A 21,299-nucleotide genomic window follows, 5' to 3' on the forward strand; every position below is an offset into this window, starting at 1 on the left:
ATCATCAAATGTATTGTCAAAGCATTCCCATATTTGCGACAGCCAACTCAGGTTTGTGATTTCTTTCCTGCCTGCAAATGAGTAATTCATTAGAATGAACTTTATTATTTTAATATTTTATAAAAATCATTCTTAAATTTATTAATATTATATCATATGTTCACAATTTATTTGATATATATGTATATAATTTAATTTTTGTATTTATTTTGTTTATTAATATATACATATATATGTTATGTCTTTGATATTTTAAATTAATTTATAATTTTAAACTATAAATATGTATATATGTATAATTTTATATGTTCTTGTATAAGTGAGCCTAAATAGAAATATTAAATTATGTGAACAATTTTGTGGTTATATTATTTATATTTTTAAAAAAATTAAGTTTATATAAGGTAAATTTTATGATGAATTTTTTGTCGATTTTTTTTCCTTTGTCAAACTTCAGCCAAATTTTATTGTTGCCGGACATGAACTTGAACTTGAACCTTGTGACATAGGAACATAGCATGGGCAAAAATAGAAGCTTTCATTCTTGAAATAATCAATTTATGGGAGGAGACATATGAGAAGGAGGGCAAAGATCATATGGAAACTAGCATAGGAAAAGTTTCCTCAGATTCATTAGAAGGGAGATCTCCTTGATAATTGGAAAATGTAGAATGGGACTAAAAAGCCCAAGTAAAATGGGCAAGACTGCCTTAGAAATTGATCAAGCGCACATTGATGGGGTGGCAAAATTCATGACTTGTAAGGAGGCATATTTTGAGATCATGAAGGCCAATATTGCTTATGCTTTTGATACATTTGTTTGGCATCATGATTTCCAAGTAGAAAGGTTGGAAGAATATAAATATGGAAAGATATCCCAAAATAATTATTAAAGTGGTCAAGAAAGTGGTACCAAAGTCATGAAAATTCGGCAAAATTAATAAGGAGCTTAAAAAATTGGTGAAGTTGTAAGAGAAGTTTTGAATGTGAGAAGAAAATGCAGTGGCATATTTAGCAGCCAATAGAAGTCTTATTCAATATGAACGAGAAAAAATGGTAATGAATTTTTGGCCTTGTAATTGCTTCAAATTATTAATGACTGGAGATTGTCAAAGATCATGAAGAAATTCAAGATGAATAATGGAAAGAGATTAAAAAAAGGTGACAGGATGAGCACCCATAAATGGTAATGAGGACATATGATTGACATAATAAGAGATACATGAAAAAGATTACAAAAGTTAATTCACAAAAGCAGTAAAAGTGCTAACATATGAATGGATGATAAAACTTAAAAAACAGTATTTGGTATGATAATAGATAGTACTGTTTTATGGTATAGTACCGTTGAATGGATGAGAACATTATGTGGCAAGTAGCTGATTTCACTAACTTAACTGATCCATTTCTGGATCAAGTAATACATTCTAATGTACTGTGTGTTGGCCATTTTTATTTTGGCCTCATCACTGCTGTTTTCCGATTTTACTGAATTGCATTTTGGCAGTTCAAAAAAATTATAGATGGTAGTATTATTAGACATAATGTTTAGACATTAGACATAAGGCACTCAATGTTTATAAAGTTGAAAAGATATATATGTTAAAATGTCTAATAGAGTGACACAATTTAAGTTACAGCTGATGTAATTTCCTCCCTCAATAATAAATAAATGCACACACATTCCAATATGTGCCTCATGGAGTATTCACTCATTAACTCATTATTTTTTGTTTTTTTTAGAAATATTTTTAATTGTATGGTCAATCGACATTAGTCAAATGTTTATATGAACTTTATTTACCTGGAAAAAAAATCTCGTTATATAATAGTGATGTGGGGAGAAGTTTAGCCTCTTGATAACTATAGGGAGTATTGTAAGTTAGGTTATTTGTTGAGAGTTAAAAATACAAATTCATCAAATTGAATGCATTCATGTAGTAAAGAAAAGAAAATAAATCTTATAAATATCTTTTCAATATTCACCCATGACCCAGGAAAGGTTAATAGGATCCAGAATAGGTTTCATAGAAATCAATAAATAAGGAATCTGTGATGCAATTTGTATTGTAGGCATGCTAATTGAAGTTCTTTGCATTGTGGTCTAGTAGTTAAATGGAGCTCTTACTGCCTTATTTATCTTTGGAAGGCATGCTCCTAGCAACACCTTTGTAAGTTAGGTTATTTGTTGAGAGTCAAAAATACAAATTCATCAAATTGAATACATTCATGTAGTAAAGAAAAGAAAAGAAATCTTATAAATATCTTTTCAATATTCACCCATGACCCAGGAAAGGTTAATAGGATCCAGAATAGGTTTCATAGAAATCAATAAATAAGGATTCTGTGATGCAATTTGTATTGTAGTCATGCTAATTGAAGTTCTTTGCATTGTGGTCTAGGAGTTAAATGGAGCTCTTACTGCATTATTTATCCTTGGAAGGCATGCTCCTAGCAACACCTTTGTACTTTTTAAAAGTAGTTTACTAACCCATGGTAAATTTTGATTTGATGTTTCTTGGTTATGTCAATGTGGAAATTCACCTAACATTGTTTAATTGTAATCTAAAATAGCTTTTCTAATGTCAGGATATATGGTTTTCCTAGTTTTTTAAAATGTAAAAGTACTTGAAATTGCTTTCTATTGTCTCGTAGTGCATGCCTCAGTTTATTTGTTTCACAATCCAGTTGAGCTGTTGTTTTGACAGGAATATGCATCAAAGCTTGGAGTGGATGTGTTCTGTCCTGTAAGCCACACAATATTTAGTCCAGAGGAAATCATCAAAAAGGTAGGAAACTATATACGTGCAACAATCAGGGCAAAGTCTCAACACTCCTTGTGAATGTTTTTAGAGGTTTAAATGGTATGAATGAGTATGATGTTTCCTTCTAAGAACTTAAAATAGTATGGAAACTTCCTTTGAGGCATGTGATTGCTTGTTTAGACTTGTATGGTCTCTTGTAGAATTGATGTGTAAACAACAAAACAATAGATAAGTTTGTATATCCATAATTTTATTGAAATGCATTGAAAGTAGCCTAGATAAACTTTGGTTAGTCCTATGAATTTTGAATTTAAGTATGAAATTATCTTATACTTTGAATTCATTGTAAGTTACACATGTTGCTTAATCACATTGTTTTTGATGAGGTGATCTTTCCATGATTTTTTGGAAGATATAAAAGTTGGGAGAAATTTTCAAGACAAGTTGAACATCTGTTTGTGGTGAAACTTAATCTTCTTTTGCATTCAAAAACAACTTTTGTGCTCTCAAAGTCACCAGACTTGTTAAAAGTTGGTTAACGTCTTACTTTTTTTGGTATTTAGAGGCAGAAGATGAATTGGTAGAAATCTGATGGTTTAATTTTTCTCATGAAGACTGACATGTGAAATGGCAATAAATGCCAAGTATAAGCTTAATTAGTTCAAATTTCTCAGAAACATTCCATGTTTAGTAGATTGAGAAAACTGAATTCCTCAAATACCACAGTGGCTTGTTTCCGTTTACTTAGATAGCTTGTGATTGTTGGATGTAAAGATAATGGGAGAGCCTTTGTGATATGGGAGTTTTTGAAGAATTTTTTTAATTTGAGTGAAGAAATTTTCAAAGGAAATACATTTGAGAAAATTTCATCAGCCAAAAATCAATATTGAGTGTGTTCTTCAATATTCTGTCTGACACTGCACCTCTGTAGGTTGAATCTCGCAGAGAGCTTTCTTCTATACTCAATTAGCGATGATTGATCGTCTCAGCTAGCATAGGTTAAGAGATTTCAGTAGTGCCAAAGTATCTTAAAAATTCTGTCTAGGTGTAATAGAATTCATTATTTTTCATAAATAAGAGGGTAAGATTTAAGAGATAATGTGATTAGATGTAATGAACAAGGAGTAATAGATATCTTAATACCATGTTTTATAGCCAATCCAGCCATTGTTGACACTCTAAGATAAAATGCTGAAATTATTCACTCTAAGATTGTTTAATGGAGTATAAAATGATTTACTTAAATGCTGAAATGATTCACAATAATTATTGAGATGATGTATGGATGTTCATTATTTTTGGGTAACAATATATATGCATCAGATGCTTATCAATAATCATGTGACATTTGTCATTATATGCCACATGCTGCTTAATGCTTTACATATACTGAGATACTTTGGATCCAGTTACCTCATCCTATAGGAAAGACACTTGCATTTTGCAAGTCGTAAAAATATATTCATTTGGCACCAAAACTTGAATATGATTATATGTTCACATTCCTTGTGAAATTTTATGCAAATTTAAAGAAACAACATCTTGTTTCAAGTTTGTATGCAAAAGAAATGATCTTTGGCAGGACCTAGAACTGTCAACAATGGCGGTTTCATAATTAACATTGATGAAAGTGTAATCGCAAGGGCAGTTTTTTAATGAAATGGGTGGAGTTGTATGCAAAGATTTGGCCTTTAAAAGTAGGAACTAGAAGTTGCAAAAATGGGGATTTCATAATTGACATTAGCAAAAAACATAATTTCAGGGGTGGTTTTATAATGAAATGGGTGATTTCATACATGATGAAAGCATAATTGACATAGCAGTTTCATAATCAATACTTCTTGAAAAGTGTGATTTTGCCTAAGTTAAAAAAAGTAGATTTTGGAATGAACTGTCATTCCTACCTCTTAATCCTAATTTGAAAACAGAGAAAATATATTGGAAGTCTTTGAGGACTTTTCAAAGATCATCGAGGGTCTAGAATAAGCAAGGCAATAAGAAAATTGGTTGTTGTACAACTCCAGAATCAGTAGAGAGGAGGCAATTGTATGTTGTATCTCCTAGAGTGAGGTTGTAGAAGCCATAGGCTTGAGAAAGGAATGTGTACTTAGTATTTGGTTATTTGAGATTAATATACTCAGGTAGAGAGCATTTTCTCCTACCAACTGGCTTTTTCCTAGCTCATATCATTGTGTCATGTTTGTATGTCAGTTAATCACTTTATTTCTGTTTGGGAGCAGCACGTAAATGCCTCCATTTCCCACTATTATTTGGATTTGAAGTAGAATAAAAGTGTCAATGACTCAATGTTTGATTCTCTAGTTTCTATCCTGGTTTAAGGGGAAATTATGGATCTAGATTCTAGGCAATGCCCATCTCATACATAAAGAACATCCATGCATTTTCAACACCTTTTAAAGATAAAAATTAGTTATAAAACTCAACTAAAAAATTCATAATGATTTCATAATGTCTGTCTATTAGATTGTATATAGAAGGGCCGTTAATGTAAAAGGTTCCTATCTAAAGTATTGCTTTGGATCATAGCTACAAGACTTGGGCTTGGCTGAGATGATTCATTTGGCTGATTTTGACTCAGACTAGGATTTGACATCAAGAATTGGCAAAGACTTGATATACTAAACAATGAAGGACACAGATTTTTAAAGGATTTAAAGCTTTTATTTGCTCCATCTGTACTCCGTCCTAGTTCATAACAATCTCTCTCTCTTATTGTGTTAGTCTCCACCATTCCTAGGACTTGAACTATGCAAGAAATGCCAATAGGCTGTGTGTGTGAAATAGTGAAAGAAACATGAGCAGAGGTGTTTGGGATTTGAACTCTTCTTTTCTTTTTGATCGGTGAAATGGGGACCACCCCGGCAGCAGCATTAACACCGCAATGGTTCACAATTGCGAGCCCACTAGAACAGTGAAGTCACAAGCCTGCACTCATAGTAGCCCAGCGGGATATGAACCTTGGTGGCAACATTAACAATGCCACACCTTAACTAATACAGTGTGGGATGAATCTGATTTGAACTCATTTCATACAGTTGTGCTTTTTGCGTTTATTCCATAGTTGCATATGGTTGCATTTGTCACATTTGCCTGGGAAGGGCTATAGTATCCCCAATAATTTTTTTTTGATTTTCAATGAGAATTACAAAGCAAACACCATAACCCGTTAAGGTTAGAGAAATAATCCCAACAACTGAAAGGGAACCCTTCCACCTTTTGATCACCGAGAGCCCAATCTGGGAGGGTGAGAGCATACGGTGTTCCAGGGATTGTTAGCACCATAAACCAACTGAAATTACAATGCACGGGCGGCAAGCCAACCCCTTCTGCTTATCCAGCAGGATAGAAACTAAACTTCTTGGCGGTAAACCAGCCAAGGAAAACAACAAGAAACTTAAACTCAATCACTCTACCGCATATTTCAGCGGGAGGACATTACATAAAGTTATCACTCTCGCATATTTCAGCGGGATGACAATACATAAAACTTATCACTCGACCACTTATTCAGTGGGAGGACTGAGTTACAAATACCAGAAAATAGACGGCAAGCCTGCCTCTTCCACTTATTCAGTGGGTATGCTTATAGTCCAGAATTGGTTGATAGTACTACTATTCAACCTTACACAACAATGAGATAGAATATTTAGAATAAAGGAGTAATGCTGTCCAATGCTGATAAATGTCTGCCACTAATCACTACTTCCCAAAAGCTCCTTTAACATGAAAATATGAAATTCTAGAAATCAATAACACGCAGACCAACAACTTCAAGAATTCCTAAAATGCTCATAATTCACTCAAAACTCACTCAAATCACACCAAATCACACCCAAACCAACACTATGCATTAGGCGATCAAGTACAAACAGAGAGATAACATCAACATGAGCTCCAACTAGCATCACGCTTCCCAATGCACACCCCAGAAAGTATGCCCAGGTAGAAAGGTACGATTTGCAATTAAAAAATGAATACTCAAAACCAAGGGCTAAAAACTTACAAATCTCTCCGTCAACGACAGAGGAAAGTAAAGAGTCGATACCCAGAATCAGTGGGAAATCGCATAGAGACTTGTGAGTGGAAATAAGCTTCAGCCAGGACGCCAACCAGCAACCAAAAACACACCTTCTCAATTCGCTCTATCTATTTCTCGGAGTGAGAAATAGTCACAACCACAACTAGGTGCTATATTACAAGCACGAAACCGGCAAGGGCTAGGAAGCTCACGACTTCGAAGCAACAATTTGGCACCATTTTGGCAGCACTTTGTTGTATAAATTTTCATGGATGAAAAAATGAGAAGCCAAGCTCACTTATTTATAGATTTGCTTGTTCACAATCCAATTCAAATGCCCCTCAAATTCGTCCCAACTTACATGACAGTGTAATTCGCCCAAGTAGCTTCCAAATTACATTTCATTTCACCCCTTAAGTGGCCACTCAAGATGTATTTTTGCATTGTCTAGACAAGTCGAACTTATCCAAGGTCCACAAGTGATAACTTAATCACTTAATTTCTCAATTCAACGCCCAGCTTAGGAAAAGAGTTAAATTTCATGAATAGCATATATTTTCATTTTTCCTAAGTCGTTCAAAACACTTAAATATTAAACTTAATGATAAAGTATTAATATTTAATAAATTAATCCGCAAACCAAATGTAGAACAATGCCATTGAGGACAAAAGTGCCAGAAAGACCAACAGCTGAACTGAAACAGAGCTCTGAATTATACTACTAAAAATAGAAATACTCAAACTGCCACTTACTAAAAATAGTAAGTTATGTACTTCTCCGAAAAACATGATCTTCGCTGTATAATTCGCCCAAGTAGCTTCCAAATTACATTTCATTTCACCCCTTAAGTGGCCGCCCAAGATGTATTTTTGCATTGTCTAGACAAGTCGAACTTATCCAAGGTCCACAAGCGATAACTTAATCACTTAATCTCTCAATTCAACGCCCAGCTTAGGAAAAGAATAAAATTTCATGAATAGCATATATTTTCATTTTTCCTAAGTCGTTCAAAACAATTAAATATTAAACTTAATGATAAAGTATTAATATTTAATAAATTAATCCGCAAACCAAATGTAGAACAATGCAATTGAGGACGAAAGTGCCAGAAAGACCAACAACTGAACTGAACCGGAGCTCTGAATTATATTGCTAAAAATAGAAATACTCAAACTGCCACTTACTAAAAATAGTAAGTTGTGAAATACTGCTACAAGAAACAGATCTTCGCACCTAGAGAAAGAGCTCGGAATTCTCAGTAAAACTGTACCATTCAGTCAGCCACACCCTAACTTACTAAAAATAGTAAGTTCAAACTCCACCACCGAATCAATTGCATGTTATGCCATCTTGGAGTGCACGAAAAACCCAGAAGGAATCCATAAACAAAACTGAAGAATCCCCTCTTGACAACCTTAGAAAGCTCGTGCAAAACTCCACATAAGTAGGAAACTCTAATTCTCCTTTCCAAATAGCCGATGGGTTGTTTGCCCTCTCGGGTAAACGGTTAAATGCGGAAAGTAAATGCACAGAACATAATGAAAATATATTAAATAACCAGCCTCCGTATTAATTCCACAGTCCATGTACAATAAGTGCTTATAACATTACATCTGACATGACTAACATGATCCTCCTTCGAAGAAAAGGTACACAATATATAATACCTGAAGGGGTATGACACAACCGTTGTGACTCCAACTACCTACCCGTCGGCCAACTAACTGACCGCCGTAACTCATTATTACCGACGACAACATAAACATAATATAACAACATAACATAATGATTATTCCCGTCAACATCATCCCCCCCAAGAAAAGAAGTCGACTCCGACGACTTAATACAAAATAGAGATGAACGGCAGGAACTCCTGACGCCAGTCGGGCCCGGATCTTATACACTTGCTGCGTCCTCGCCTGAAAACCCTTTTCTGCTACCATCCAATGCTCAAGTGCGGAATTCACCAATATTGCTTCCTTTGCCATCACAGTCCTCCTGTGCCTAACCCAAACTTGTCTGCAAAACACGTTTTGCAGTCTCAGCTTCCACCAACTGCTACTCAATTGATACTATCTCCCTAGCCAATTTGGCCTCGATGGCCACCCGTGCTGCTCTCCCGGCATCCAACTCCTGGGTACGCTGAACTAAGTCTCACGCGACTATTGCCTCCAACTTGGTGGTCAGCTCCTCCCGAGCCCTCTGTGCATCCACCAAGGCAACCTCACGTCCAACCGAGACATACTCCGAGTTCCTCAAAGCGTACCAGTCATGCCTGGAGGTGGCCACAATCCGCTGGCACAAATGCTAGGAGACACCGCAAATCCTCCATCACACTCCCCAAAGCTAAAAACTGAACTGAATAACTCCCTGGTGTCATACAACTGCGCAGACCTGCAATGCCTTCCCTCGAACTCTGTTTGTTCCCAACCTCCAAATCCGTCTCCCTCTACGACTTATGGCTTCCCCGCCAATGCTTAGCTGCGGGCTTCTTCCTCACAATACGGACAACCACAACACTTCCCGTGGTCTTCTGTAGCTCAAAATAAACTGGGGGTCGAGGGGCAGCGCCCCAGGTGCGCTCCCTGTCGCAGTACAGGGCGGGGCCGAGGGGCAGCGCCCCCGCCGCCAACACCAATTTACAACCTTCAGAACCCCACGAAAGTCCATGGCGCACATCATTTCTGTGATATTTTATGATGTCAAAACCCTTCTTCTACACTCCAATATTTTCAGTGTTTAGGCTCAAGACTCCAGCAAATCATTTTAAATCTGGCCGTCGTCTTTTTTTTTTTTTTTTTTCTAGGCACTGTAATGTCCCCGATGGCATCCCGGCCATACAACCTTCCTGTACGGTCAACACAGCACTGGCACCTCCGATCGTGCGGTCAACACCCTCCACCGTACGACTGTGTTTGTTTGTGCGGGGGCTGCGTTTATGTCTTTGTGCTCCGCGACAGCAGTGGTTTCTACCGCACGGTGGTGGACGTCCCACCGTACGATGGTTCCACCGCACGGTGGTTCCATCGTCGGTGGCCGCACCGTCGGTGTTGCCACCGCACGGTGGTTCCACCGTCGGTGTTGCCACCGCACGGTGGTGCTACCGTACGGTGGTTCCACCGTCGGTGTTGCCACCGCACGGTGGTTCCACCGTGACTTTTTTCTCTCTCTTTTCTTTTCTTTTTTTTTTTTTTTTTCCCTACGGTCAGCTGACCCGTACGGCCATACGATTTTTTTTTTTTGGCTCTTTTTTTTTTTCTTTTTTTTCTGCTAGAGAGTCTTCTGCTGAGGTCCCCTGTCTCTGAGATTGCCCTTCATCCTTCTTAGTTTTCCTTGCCCAAGGGTTCCCTGTTGTGGTCCTGTGCCTCTTGAGTCGCCTGCCTCGCCTCTCAAGTCCCCTTCCATCCGCTCAGGTCCCCCTTTGGGCTCTCGGGTGTCCGTCCGGCCTCTCGGGTCCCCTGCGCGCTTCGCGTGGTAGGGTTTCAATTTGTACCCGTTGGTGGCAGTTCTATTTTCAATGGCCATCGGAAGACCTGGAACCACAAATTCTATAGGGATAAAGACCTCCTTCCCGTACATAAGAAGAAGAAGGATAATAAAGATTTTGAAGACTGCGGTCTTCCATACAGGGTTCCAATCGTTGTCGACACTCTTCGGATTATTTATGCCGCTAGGGTTTGGAGCGTCTCCCTTCCAATATTCTCTGTATTCCGGCAGGTACACCTCTGTTGGTTGCTCTGGTTCCTCTACTTCGAGCCTGTAGCTTTGGAACATTTCGTAATCCTCCATTTGCCAGTGGAAGAGCCCGTTAGTCGAGCATACCTCATCTTCAGAACATCCCTCCAATTCTAGCACCCCTTCACTATTCGGCTCCATCGCGTTCTTGCCCTTGCTTTCATCGGGACCCCCTTCCCTTTTATTAGAGTCCTCTGAGTCCAAGTCTGAAGAGGCGAGCTCTTCGCCGACATCTTGGGTGTGTAGGTCAATGGTATATTTCCGCCCTCCCTTCTCCATGGAAAGTGTATTTTTCTTCCAGTTGTGGTTTACCCTCGCGTTGATCAACCACGCTCTCCCCAGGATGGCATCATAGCCTTCCTTCTTCGAGGGAATAACCACGAAATCTAACAAGAATGGTTGCGTACCAATTGTCACTTGCTGGGCCATCAACAGGCCGAGTGGCTTAATGCCGTGTTGGTCCGCTCCCACCAGGTTGAATGTGGGTGGCCACAGGGTGGGCTTCCCTAGCCGCTTCCATGTTTCTTCTGGTAGTACATTCACCCCAGATCCACCGTCCACAATGGTGTCCTTCAGAATGGTCCCACGGATACCCATTTCTACCACAGCTGGGTGTCTACCACTGCTTAAGGCTAGTAACATTGGGTCAGTCGAAGGGCTGACGGAAACCTCCACCTGTGGTGTACTCTTCGAAGCGGTGGCGGGAACCCCTACCTGTGGTGCACTCGACGCTGTGGTGGCGGGAACCCCTACCTGTGGTGTACTCGACGATGCGGTGCTTTGCACATTGGTGAGGATGGCAGTCCTCAATTGTGGCATAGAGTCTAGAAGGTCTTTTACCTTTATCGGCACCTCCATCTGCAAGATTTGCCCAATGATGTTATTTTCCGCTTCCGTACGGGATGATGTACTCGCCACCTCGTTGTCTCGTCGTTCGGTCGTCATCTCACGTTCAATATTGGCCTTTGCCTCCCGTAATCTCTCCTTCTCCGTACGGGGGTCGGGATAAGTGGCTTTTTTCATCTGGGCGCGGGTGATCGCCAGTACTTCTATCTCACGAGTCTTCTCAGCCTTCTCAATGTTGAGGAGATTAACCCCTGCCTGCGAGCAATTTGCGTCCTCATGGTCGCCTGGCCCACACCAACGACAGAGGTGCTGAGGGGTGGCTTCCTTCGTGCAATCACGGGCGAAGTGCCCCCACTGATTACAGGCCCTACATTGGATAATTGGCCGGCCCTTGGCGTCATACTGGATACGGCTTCCATTATTGTTATTGTTGCTATTCCTTCCGCCGCCGCGTCTGTTGTCCCGGTATCCTCCAGATGATGCCGTTGTGTTAGTATGTTGGCCGGTACCCGCTGGTGCGGATGTTGTGGCCTGCTCCGTGAACAACACCTGGTTCGTGCTTCGGGTTTTCATATTGTATGGGCACTCCTTGGTGGAGTGTCTCATCACTTGGCAAATCTCCAGCGCTGTCCACACGGCACTTGGTGGGATTTCTGCCTCTGCCGCTTCTCGTCGAACGTATGTCTGAATGGCTACTTGGAGCAAAATCGAGAATTCTCGCGTTGCCGTGTCTTCTCTCGTGTATAGTTCTGTCCGCGCGTCGTCGGCCTCCGGGTTTACCTCACCAACGGGTAGGCCCATTGTGTCTGTGCGCCATCCGTGTCTTCCCTTCCCGAGTTCGTCTAGGCAACGACGCCAAATGTTTGCCCTCTCAGGTAAACGGTTAAATGCAGAAAGTAAATGCACAGAACATAATGAAAATATATTAAATAACCAGCCTCCGTATTAATTCCACAGTCCATGTACAATAAGTGCTTATAACATTACATCTGACATGACTAACATGATCCTCCTTCGAAGAAAAGGTACACAATATATAATACCCGAAGGGGTATGACACAACCGTTGCGACTCCAACTACCTACCCGTCGGCCAACTAACTGACCGCCGTAACTCATTATTACCGACGACAACATAAACATAATATAACAACATAACATAATGATTATTCCCGTCAACATGGGTCTCCGGAATAGGCCAGTGGACCGCTGAATACACATCACTGAGAAGGGGACATTATAGTCCGCCCTCCCCAAAATTGCTTGTCCTCAAGCAATCGCAAGCCAGGATGCTGTAAAATCTCCTCATTCTCCCATGTATCCTCCATCGGTAAGTCTTCCACTTAACCAAATACTCTCTAATGGTCCTCCTCCTCAACAATCGTTCTCTGACATCAAGGATGGCCTCAGGAACTGGCACCAATTCTCCCTCCTCATCCAAAGGAGGCAAATTAGAAGAGACTATCACATTGTGCCCAAGCGCTTTTTTGAGGCGTGACACATGGAAGACATTATGTACTCGGCTACTCGCTGGTAGCTCCAACTCATAAGCCACAACTCCATCTCTCCTGATGACCCTGAATGGCCCATAAAAATGTGGCTTAAGCTTCTCCGCTCCACTCTTCTTGAGGGTAGACTGTTTGAAGGGTTGTAGTCTTAAGTAGACCATATCCCCAACCTCAAATGAACACTCAACACGCTGCCGATCAACGTATAACTTCTGTTGATTCTGTGCAATCTGGAGGTTGTCCTTCAATGCCTTCAGAATATCCTGACACTGTCGAACCATATCGCTAGCCTGAGGTGCTCTGCTATCTCCAAACACCAAGTCAGCAAAGCTAGGGGCCTCGTAACCGTAGAGTGCCATGAAAGGAGACATCTGGATGGACATGTGATAAGTGGAATTATAGTAGTATTCACCAAGGTGTAGCCATCTTACCCATGCCTTCTGCTGTTCTAAAACATAATTTCTCAAATAACCTTCCAACCACTTATTAACTATCTCCGTTTGTCCATCTGTCTGAGGATGGTAACTCGTGCTTGGGGTGAGTACAGTACCACACAATATGAAAATCTCCTGCCAGAAAGAGCTTAGGAACTTGCTGTCCCTATCACTTACAATGTTTTTAGGCAGCCCATGTAGCCTAAAGGCCCTAAACACATCACGGAAGAACAAATCAGCAACCTGAGGTGGTGATGGTGAAAAAATGAGCAAAGTTTGTTAATCTATCTACCACCACATAAATACAATCCTTCCCACTAGCTTTCGGCAACCCAGTGATGAAATCCATAGAGATACTTTCCCATTTTTGACTAGGAAGATCAGTTGAATCATCCCCTCGAAAATGAGACAAACATTTAGACTGTTGAAAAAATAGGTGTTTAGTGACAACCACCTGATTAGAAACATGTAGTAGATAGCAGTTGAAAAAGTGTTCAATGCCGAGTATTGCTACCATGCAGTTAAAGCCTGTTGGGAGAGAAAATAGTTGATTGATTCTGTAATATCCCCACAATTTTTTTTCAATTTATTTCCAGTTACAATCACAACAAGATCTCGTTAAGGTTAGGAAATCAAGATACAATAAAGCTGAAATTGTAACCCTTACACTTTCTGATCACCAAGTGCCCAATATGGGAAGGTGAGAGCATACAGTGTTGAGGGGATCGTTAGCTTCAAATAATTGGAAATAATACAATGCTTGGGCTGCAAGCCAACCCCTTCCACTTTTCAACAGGATATGGAGAATATTAAAAATCACTTGGCGGTAAACAAGCCAAGGATGATGCAAGAACTGAAGAACAATCACTCTACTGCTTATGTAGCGGGAGGACTAGAAATGAAATTACAATCAACTCAACTGCTTATTCAATGAGAGGACAAAGTTACAATAGATAAGAAGGCGGCAAGCCAGCCTCTTCCACTTATGCAGTGGGCCAAAGAACAACAATCCAAGTATATAGCTGTTAGTACTACTAATCAACTTTACAATGCAAACATGGATTACAACATTACTAGAATCACTGTCCAAACTAGGCAGCAAGGCCAACCTCTTCCACTTATGCAGTGGGACTAGGAGAGATCAAAGAAATTGCTGTTAGTACTACTACCAACATGTTGACGTGTATTTTGTACACTATCAAACACAGAATAAAATACCCAAGGGTACCTTATCCTCTCGAGTAAAGCCTCTGAATGCTGAAAATATTGCAAAAAGGATCAATCAGGGTGACTTCAAGGTTCTTCGCTGTAGGATCTCTACGTGTGGATAAGCTCTCTGTGGTATGATGTGATTTGCTGGAATCACAAGGGGACTTACACTTGACGACCTAAATGTCTGATTTGCTTTGAATATTGCTGGAACACAGGATTTCACTGCCTTAGATTTGAAAAAAAAAGGAAAAAAGACGAGGGTGAGGAAAGGACCTAATCCTAACACTAAGAATGTAAGAGCAATGAATGATCTTTGATGAAATTCTAACTAAGTCTTGTTTTGACATCCCAGGACCATCTCCACAAGGTTAGTGCGATCTTCGAAGGAAAGCTTTATGATATTCAAATAATCACTGCAGGCATAAACACCATTAGGCTGATGCATATCAATGAGGAAGCGACAATTGAAGTTAAGCTTAAGCTGAATGATTCCAGTTGACTACACAAGGCAAGTTTGCAATCAACAAACTGCTAGTAGTATGGATGTACGAATTTCACCATCAATCAAACACACTTCTTCCACTTATCTAATAACATGAAATCAAATATGAGAAGTATAGAGACCATGCAAATTGTTGAATCGACCCATAAATTTCACCATTTCTTCAATGAAGTTTTACAAGTCTTTTACAACAACATCTTGGCAACAATCTTTGCCTTCTCCCTCTACTCTACTCTAATTGCTATTCTATCAACTAGCTAATCACCTTCTAACTCCTCTCTATTCTAACTTCTCTCTAGCTGCCTTTACAAAACGAAGAGTCGGGGCTTATATAGTGCCCTTAATACAATTCAATGGCTAAGATCAATTTGAGATCAATGGCCAAGATTCAACAATGAAAACCCTAATTAGGGTTTGTTACAACCATTACATAACATTTAATGCCTGACCAATGAAATAATTGTATTAATTGGACACATGTCTTCTTTGGAAAATTCAACCAATGGATAGCTGGGGTAGGTACATCGAAGTTTGTGCCACCTCACATGAGTTGGGTACATTGAATCTGGACATGCTGAGGTGGACCAATTCGACTGGAGGAGTGATGACTGGGATGCCAACTTATCTGACACTTGGTTGATGCCAATTTGATGTTGCTGAGAAGCTAGCTTTAATTAACTCTTCTGAAACTATCTGCTTCTTCAACGAACCCTTGCTCTGACTTATTTTGTCTTTGATGTGCAGGATGATTGATGTACCTCGCCTTGGAATGCTGGATTGGAAGAAGTCATTCCTGATGATGCTGGACCGAAGAAGGCCGTCCTTGTCGATGCTAGACTGGAGGAGATCATCTTTATCCTTGCTTGATCGTCTTTGATGAGAACCTGCCGACTTGTAGATACTCCAGCCTTAGGAGTCGCCATCTTGATACCTACACAACATTTCAAAATTAGTAATATATCTTGAAGTCTAGAAATTAAACTTAGAAGGAAGAATTAAGATTTTAATTAGGAAACTTAATGATAAATCTTAAGTTATCATTTCCTAATTAATTACGCAATACTTGGATTTTTCAAAATGTTCAAAATTCAAATCTTCAACAAGGGTGTCAAGATGATTTCGCCATACCTCCTCTTGAGTATTAAACTCTAAGAAATGATGCAAAAATAGATGAATTTCGCTAGGCAAAATGTAGATCAAAGTTCTCCCTTGGATAAAATGGGCTTCCTCTAGCCTTTACAAGAATCAACTCCAATTCCTTCTAGTCTCCAACACTTGAAATAAATTCGCTCCAAGCAAACCAGATTCTTCACCTCCAATTAGCTCTCCAAATTTGCTCTTAAGGAAATGATTGAATGATTTGAATTGTGAAAAAACACCTCCAATATATAGAGCGCTTCACCCCTTTGCTCCCTTTAGGCCGACTTGGCAAAAAAGAGGTTTAAAATAAATAAAATTCCAAAAAAAGGGGGCCGACTTGGCAAAATTAATGAAAATAAGGCCTTATTTAATTTTAATTTAATAAAAATTAATTTTAAATGCCTCCAAGATAGAAATTCGATTTTTTTAAGGCTTAAAATTAATTTATTAAATGCCAAAATTTAATGTCAATTTAATCTTAATTTTCCACATGCCTCAAAATTAGCAATTTTGGCGATCTAATGCAATTTGGAGAATATTAATTTTTAAAACAAGGCTTAATGAGATTTCATGAGGATTTCGCCCTGGACCCTCACTGAGGGTCAGGAGCGATTTTTCAATTTCTAGCTGGACTCCACCTAAATTTGATTGTTGACCCCTCAATGTCACTCCCAAAATCCATTTCCTTGCACTATAAAGTTAATTCATCAATAATTTTGAAGGAAATAATGTCCTTGAAGGCAATTTCGCTCTGGACCCTCTCTGAGGGTCAGGAGGGATTTTTCGATTTTGAGCTTGATTCTTCATCATTTTTCATTAAAACTTTATTCATCATTTGGCAATGTCCTTCCTTAATCCACTCCAACCAAATTCGCTTTGGTGTTGCAAGGTAAAATGAGGATTTTCAACAATATCGCTATGGGCCCTCTTTGAGGGTCCGGAGCGATTTTTCGCTGTGGGCCTTCACTGAGGGTCAGGAGCGATTTCTTGATTTTGGGTTGATTTCATCTTGTGTTGATCCTCCAAGTTATATTCAACGGATAGAACATGCCTTCCTTCATCCCTTCCAATCATAAAACATACTTTGATCTTGTAAGAATAGTGCATTTTTGAAAATCTCGCTCTGGACCCTCAGCAAGGGTCAGGAGCGATTTTTGCTACCTGGACCAAAATGCTTCACTTTTCATCTCAAAATCACTTTGCCAAGGAAGATGTCATCTTGTTCTTTGCTATGAATAAAAATTCATGTCCAAGAAAGGTCCCAAAATGTGCACACAAAGAAAATCGCTCTGGACCCTCTCTGAGGGTTAGGTGCGATTTTACCTTTCCTGGTCAAAACTCCTTAAATTTATCATCTTTGATCGAGTCTGGATACTTCATTATGCTCATCCTATCCTTCACCATGCTTTTGACCTCTCAAATCGACCAAATAAGGCTAGCAATGACCCCTATAAGATTTCTTGCTGTGGGCCCTCTCTGAGGGTCAGGAGTGCCTTGGACCCTCTGGAAGGGTCAGGAGCGAAATTTGACTTTTTGAACTCTCTGTTAGGATAATTTTATGGAATGTAACATTTAAGTATAAGTTATACTTTAAGTTATATTCCATATATACTTTCAGGATGTTTGAGAGTGGTTTCAGACCTCTAGGAGTTATATTGCAAAATCTAGTTTTTGGAGGTTTTTCAGTTTCCAGACTTAGTCAAATTTCAGGATCAGGACTTTTAGACTTAGCCAAATTTCAGGATCAGGACTTTCAGACTTAGCCAAATTTCAGGACCAGGACATTCAGACTTAGCCAAATTTCAGGATCAGGACATTCCAGACTTCAGCACTTACCAACTTGACCTCACTCAAGCAGAACTTGCGATCCAGGTGATCCCCTTGGCGACACTCAAAACGCAAAGGCTAACAGACAAAACCCCAAAAGACCTAAAAAACAAACCCTAAAAAGCAAAAAGCAGGGGTCCCCATTTGCAATGGGGCGATGTGTGAAATGGTCACAACACAACATTACAATATGAATCATAGAAGATAAGAATGAAGAATCAACACCTGCAAATAATTACTAAGATCACTTTCTCTCCACACAAAAGAACCCACACACCCAGTAACCAACTCCACACAAGAAGACACTCCAAAATGGAAAATCTCTAAATCTGATATACTCCCAACATGCTGAAAACACACAAACCAACAAGCTAAGAACTCACTAATTTACTCATAACTCTTTCCACACTTGTCAGAATAACCTCCAAACAGATGCAAATGAGAGATACAATGATGGCGATAAGGATGGAAATGAAAGACATCAACTAACAATGCCCAAACCCATGGCACATAACCCAAAGCACTCCTAGCATAAAGCATTTACAGCAGAAAACTTCGACTTGCATAATAAAATTCAATACTCCAAGAAAACCAACGAAAACTTACAAGATGAATCGCTCATGACATAGGAAATGAATGAGAAAATACTTAGAACAAGAAGACACTCAAGCAGGAAAATATGATTGAAAAACACCTACAGCCACTCCAAAAACCAGCAAACTGGAAACACACCCAACACACAAAAAACTGAAAATCTTTCAATCATTTCGATTAGCACAATCTATCTCTCTGGATGAAAGATAGTCACAAATAATCAGCTAGGCACTGTCTTTCAAGTACGAAACTGATGGTTGCTAGGAAGCTCTCAACTTTGAAGCTCAACTGTGGCACCAATTTGGTAGCACTTCGTTACAAATATTCATGGATACCCAAAAACAAGAGCCCAACACTCTAATTTATTGACTTTGTGCCTCCAAATTCAAATTCACATTCCCTCCAAATGAATGCCAAACCCAAATGCACATTCACTTCACATTATTTTGAAATTACATTTCATTTCTCCTTTCTCCAAGTTGACCTTCTCATAGAAGCAAATATACTTTATAAAAATGACAATAAAATCATAATGTGGCATCCAAGGTAGATAAGTGAAATATATTATAAAATTAACTTATTTCTCCATAAGGCGTCCATCTTGCCTTATTAATATTTCACTTTATAAAGTATTTTTCCTCAACAATAAATCGCCCAAGGAATCATAATATTTTATTTGGCAACAAATACATTATTCCCTCAAGTGGACGCCAACTTTAGCCAATGCTAAAATAACGCTAAGCATAAACCTTTTTTAATGAGAATTTCCTCTAAAGGCGTCCAACCATAAGTTATAAAATTAAACTGCATTTTGGCACCCCATTATGAAGGTAAAATATTTCGCCAAATAGACTTAGGATAAAAATATTATTTTCTCCTTTTTCCTAAGTCGTCCATCCATAAAATAATCTAATATTAAAACCTTATGCGTAAGGTATTAGTATATTAAAAATACCTTCTCCTCAAATACTGATTATTGCCAAATTGAGCCAAGGATTGAAATGTTGGAAATCACCAAAATTGAACTGAGTTGGAGCTCTGAACTGAACTGCTAAAAATAGTCATCTGAGTGAATACAGGATCCTTCCAAAATAATACTGTCGGAAATAGCCATTAAGCTGAGCTGTAGAACCCCTGCCAAAAATAGCACTGCCAAAAATAGTACTTACTATAAATAGCATATTGCTAAAAATAGTAAGTATTTCTAAAGTGATTTTTACCACATTCTGAGCAGCTGCCAAACTTACTAAAAATGGTAAGCCCCGAAATGGTCCCCAGATTGGTTTGCATGTTATACCATTGTAGAGCTCACAAAAAACCCAGAAAAACCTAGAGAACTCAATTGTTTCTGCCTGCACTTACTAAAATTAGTAAGTCAATCAAACTCCATAATTTGCTATGCATGTACCCTCACTGCAAAGATTTCTGAAAACCCAGAACCCAAACTAACAAATTCCAACATGCAAGCCTTCGAAAATGCAGAAACATCCTCCCAGATGTAGGAAACCTTAATTTCTGCTTCCGACTAGCCTACGGGTCTCCATAATAGGCTAACGGTCCCCAAAACAAACTAGAGCGGAAATGGGGACATTACAGATTCTCAATGTTAGGAAGTAAATGAGCCAATTCTCCTAAAAAACTATACGAACATCTGGAATGTTGGCAAATAGGTATTTAGAGACAACTTCTGAATTGAAGAGATGCATGATATAATGGTTCAAAGTCTTCTATGGCTGATTACTGTTTCCATGTGGTTAAGCCTATTTGGAGAGAAAGGAATAGTTAATTCCGACTTTTATAAATATTATAATCTTATTATGGAACAAATGTACTTCGTCACCCAAAATTATAGAGCTATATAATACTTGATGGATGAGTAAATTGGGATAGAAATATTTGACTTTTTTTTAAAAATTCTATATTATTTCTTCTCTTTTTCATTTCAAATATTTATGGTTTTTTATCGACACAAAGCAGGCAGGGATCATGTAGCAGTAGTTTATATACATTGACTTTCATTTGATTCAAGGCTTGACTTTTGTTTACTTTTAATGGGTTCAATGGTATTTACTATTTATGTATGTCCCCAATTAGATGATTGCTATTTTCTCTCAATTAGTGCATTTTGTTTTGAACGTTTGATCACTTTCTTTTGCTTTGTAACAACCATTTATTTCATCAAAGAATGGCGGAAAACCACCATTGACATACCAGTCATTTCTTAAGCTGATTAGTGGGGCACCACATCCCCTTGGTGATGGGCCATCATCACTTCCTCCTATTGATATTGATGATTCAAAGGCACTGACACTACCAACACTCACAACCCTTGGTTTCAAAGACATTTCTCAGGTTTTCTCTTTTTCCCTTAAGTGTAATATCATGCTTCAATTTAAGCACATCTTTTCATCAAGTTTTATTCATTTTTGTGAAACATTTTCAAATTATGATTCCTGAAATCATAAAATTTATAATTAACTTTGAAGTTTTTTCTTTTTGTTGAGGTAATAGGAAGATTTTACTCCTTTCCATGGTGGTGAAACAGAAGCATTAAGGAGGTTGAATGAATCTCTACATGATAAGGTAATGACCATTTAGTTGAATAGGACTTGTTTAATCTTGTTTTATATAACATTTAAGCTTTATGAGTTATAGTTGTAACTAGGTTCAAGTGTTTTGATGTTAGAGTCACAAGAT

General features: G+C 38.7%; 1 protein-coding gene across 2 annotated transcripts in view; it reads left to right on the top strand.

Annotated features, from left to right (window-relative positions):
* Positions 1-21,299, top strand: part of LOC131857139 ((6-4)DNA photolyase-like) — a 144,161-nt gene that overhangs the window by 41,531 nt on the left and 81,331 nt on the right. For both annotated transcript variants that reach the window (XM_059209278.1, XM_059209277.1), the window contains exons 3-5: positions 2,709-2,789; positions 20,787-20,954; positions 21,114-21,185. In XM_059209278.1, coding sequence (XP_059065261.1) covers positions 2,709-2,789; positions 20,787-20,954; positions 21,114-21,185 — 321 coding nt within the window. The remainder of the gene's footprint in view (positions 1-2,708; positions 2,790-20,786; positions 20,955-21,113; positions 21,186-21,299) is intronic.

The sequence above is a fragment of the Cryptomeria japonica genome, chromosome 7, assembly GCF_030272615.1.
Source record: "Cryptomeria japonica chromosome 7, Sugi_1.0, whole genome shotgun sequence".
NCBI classification, from domain to species: Eukaryota; Viridiplantae; Streptophyta; class Pinopsida; order Cupressales; family Cupressaceae; genus Cryptomeria; species Cryptomeria japonica.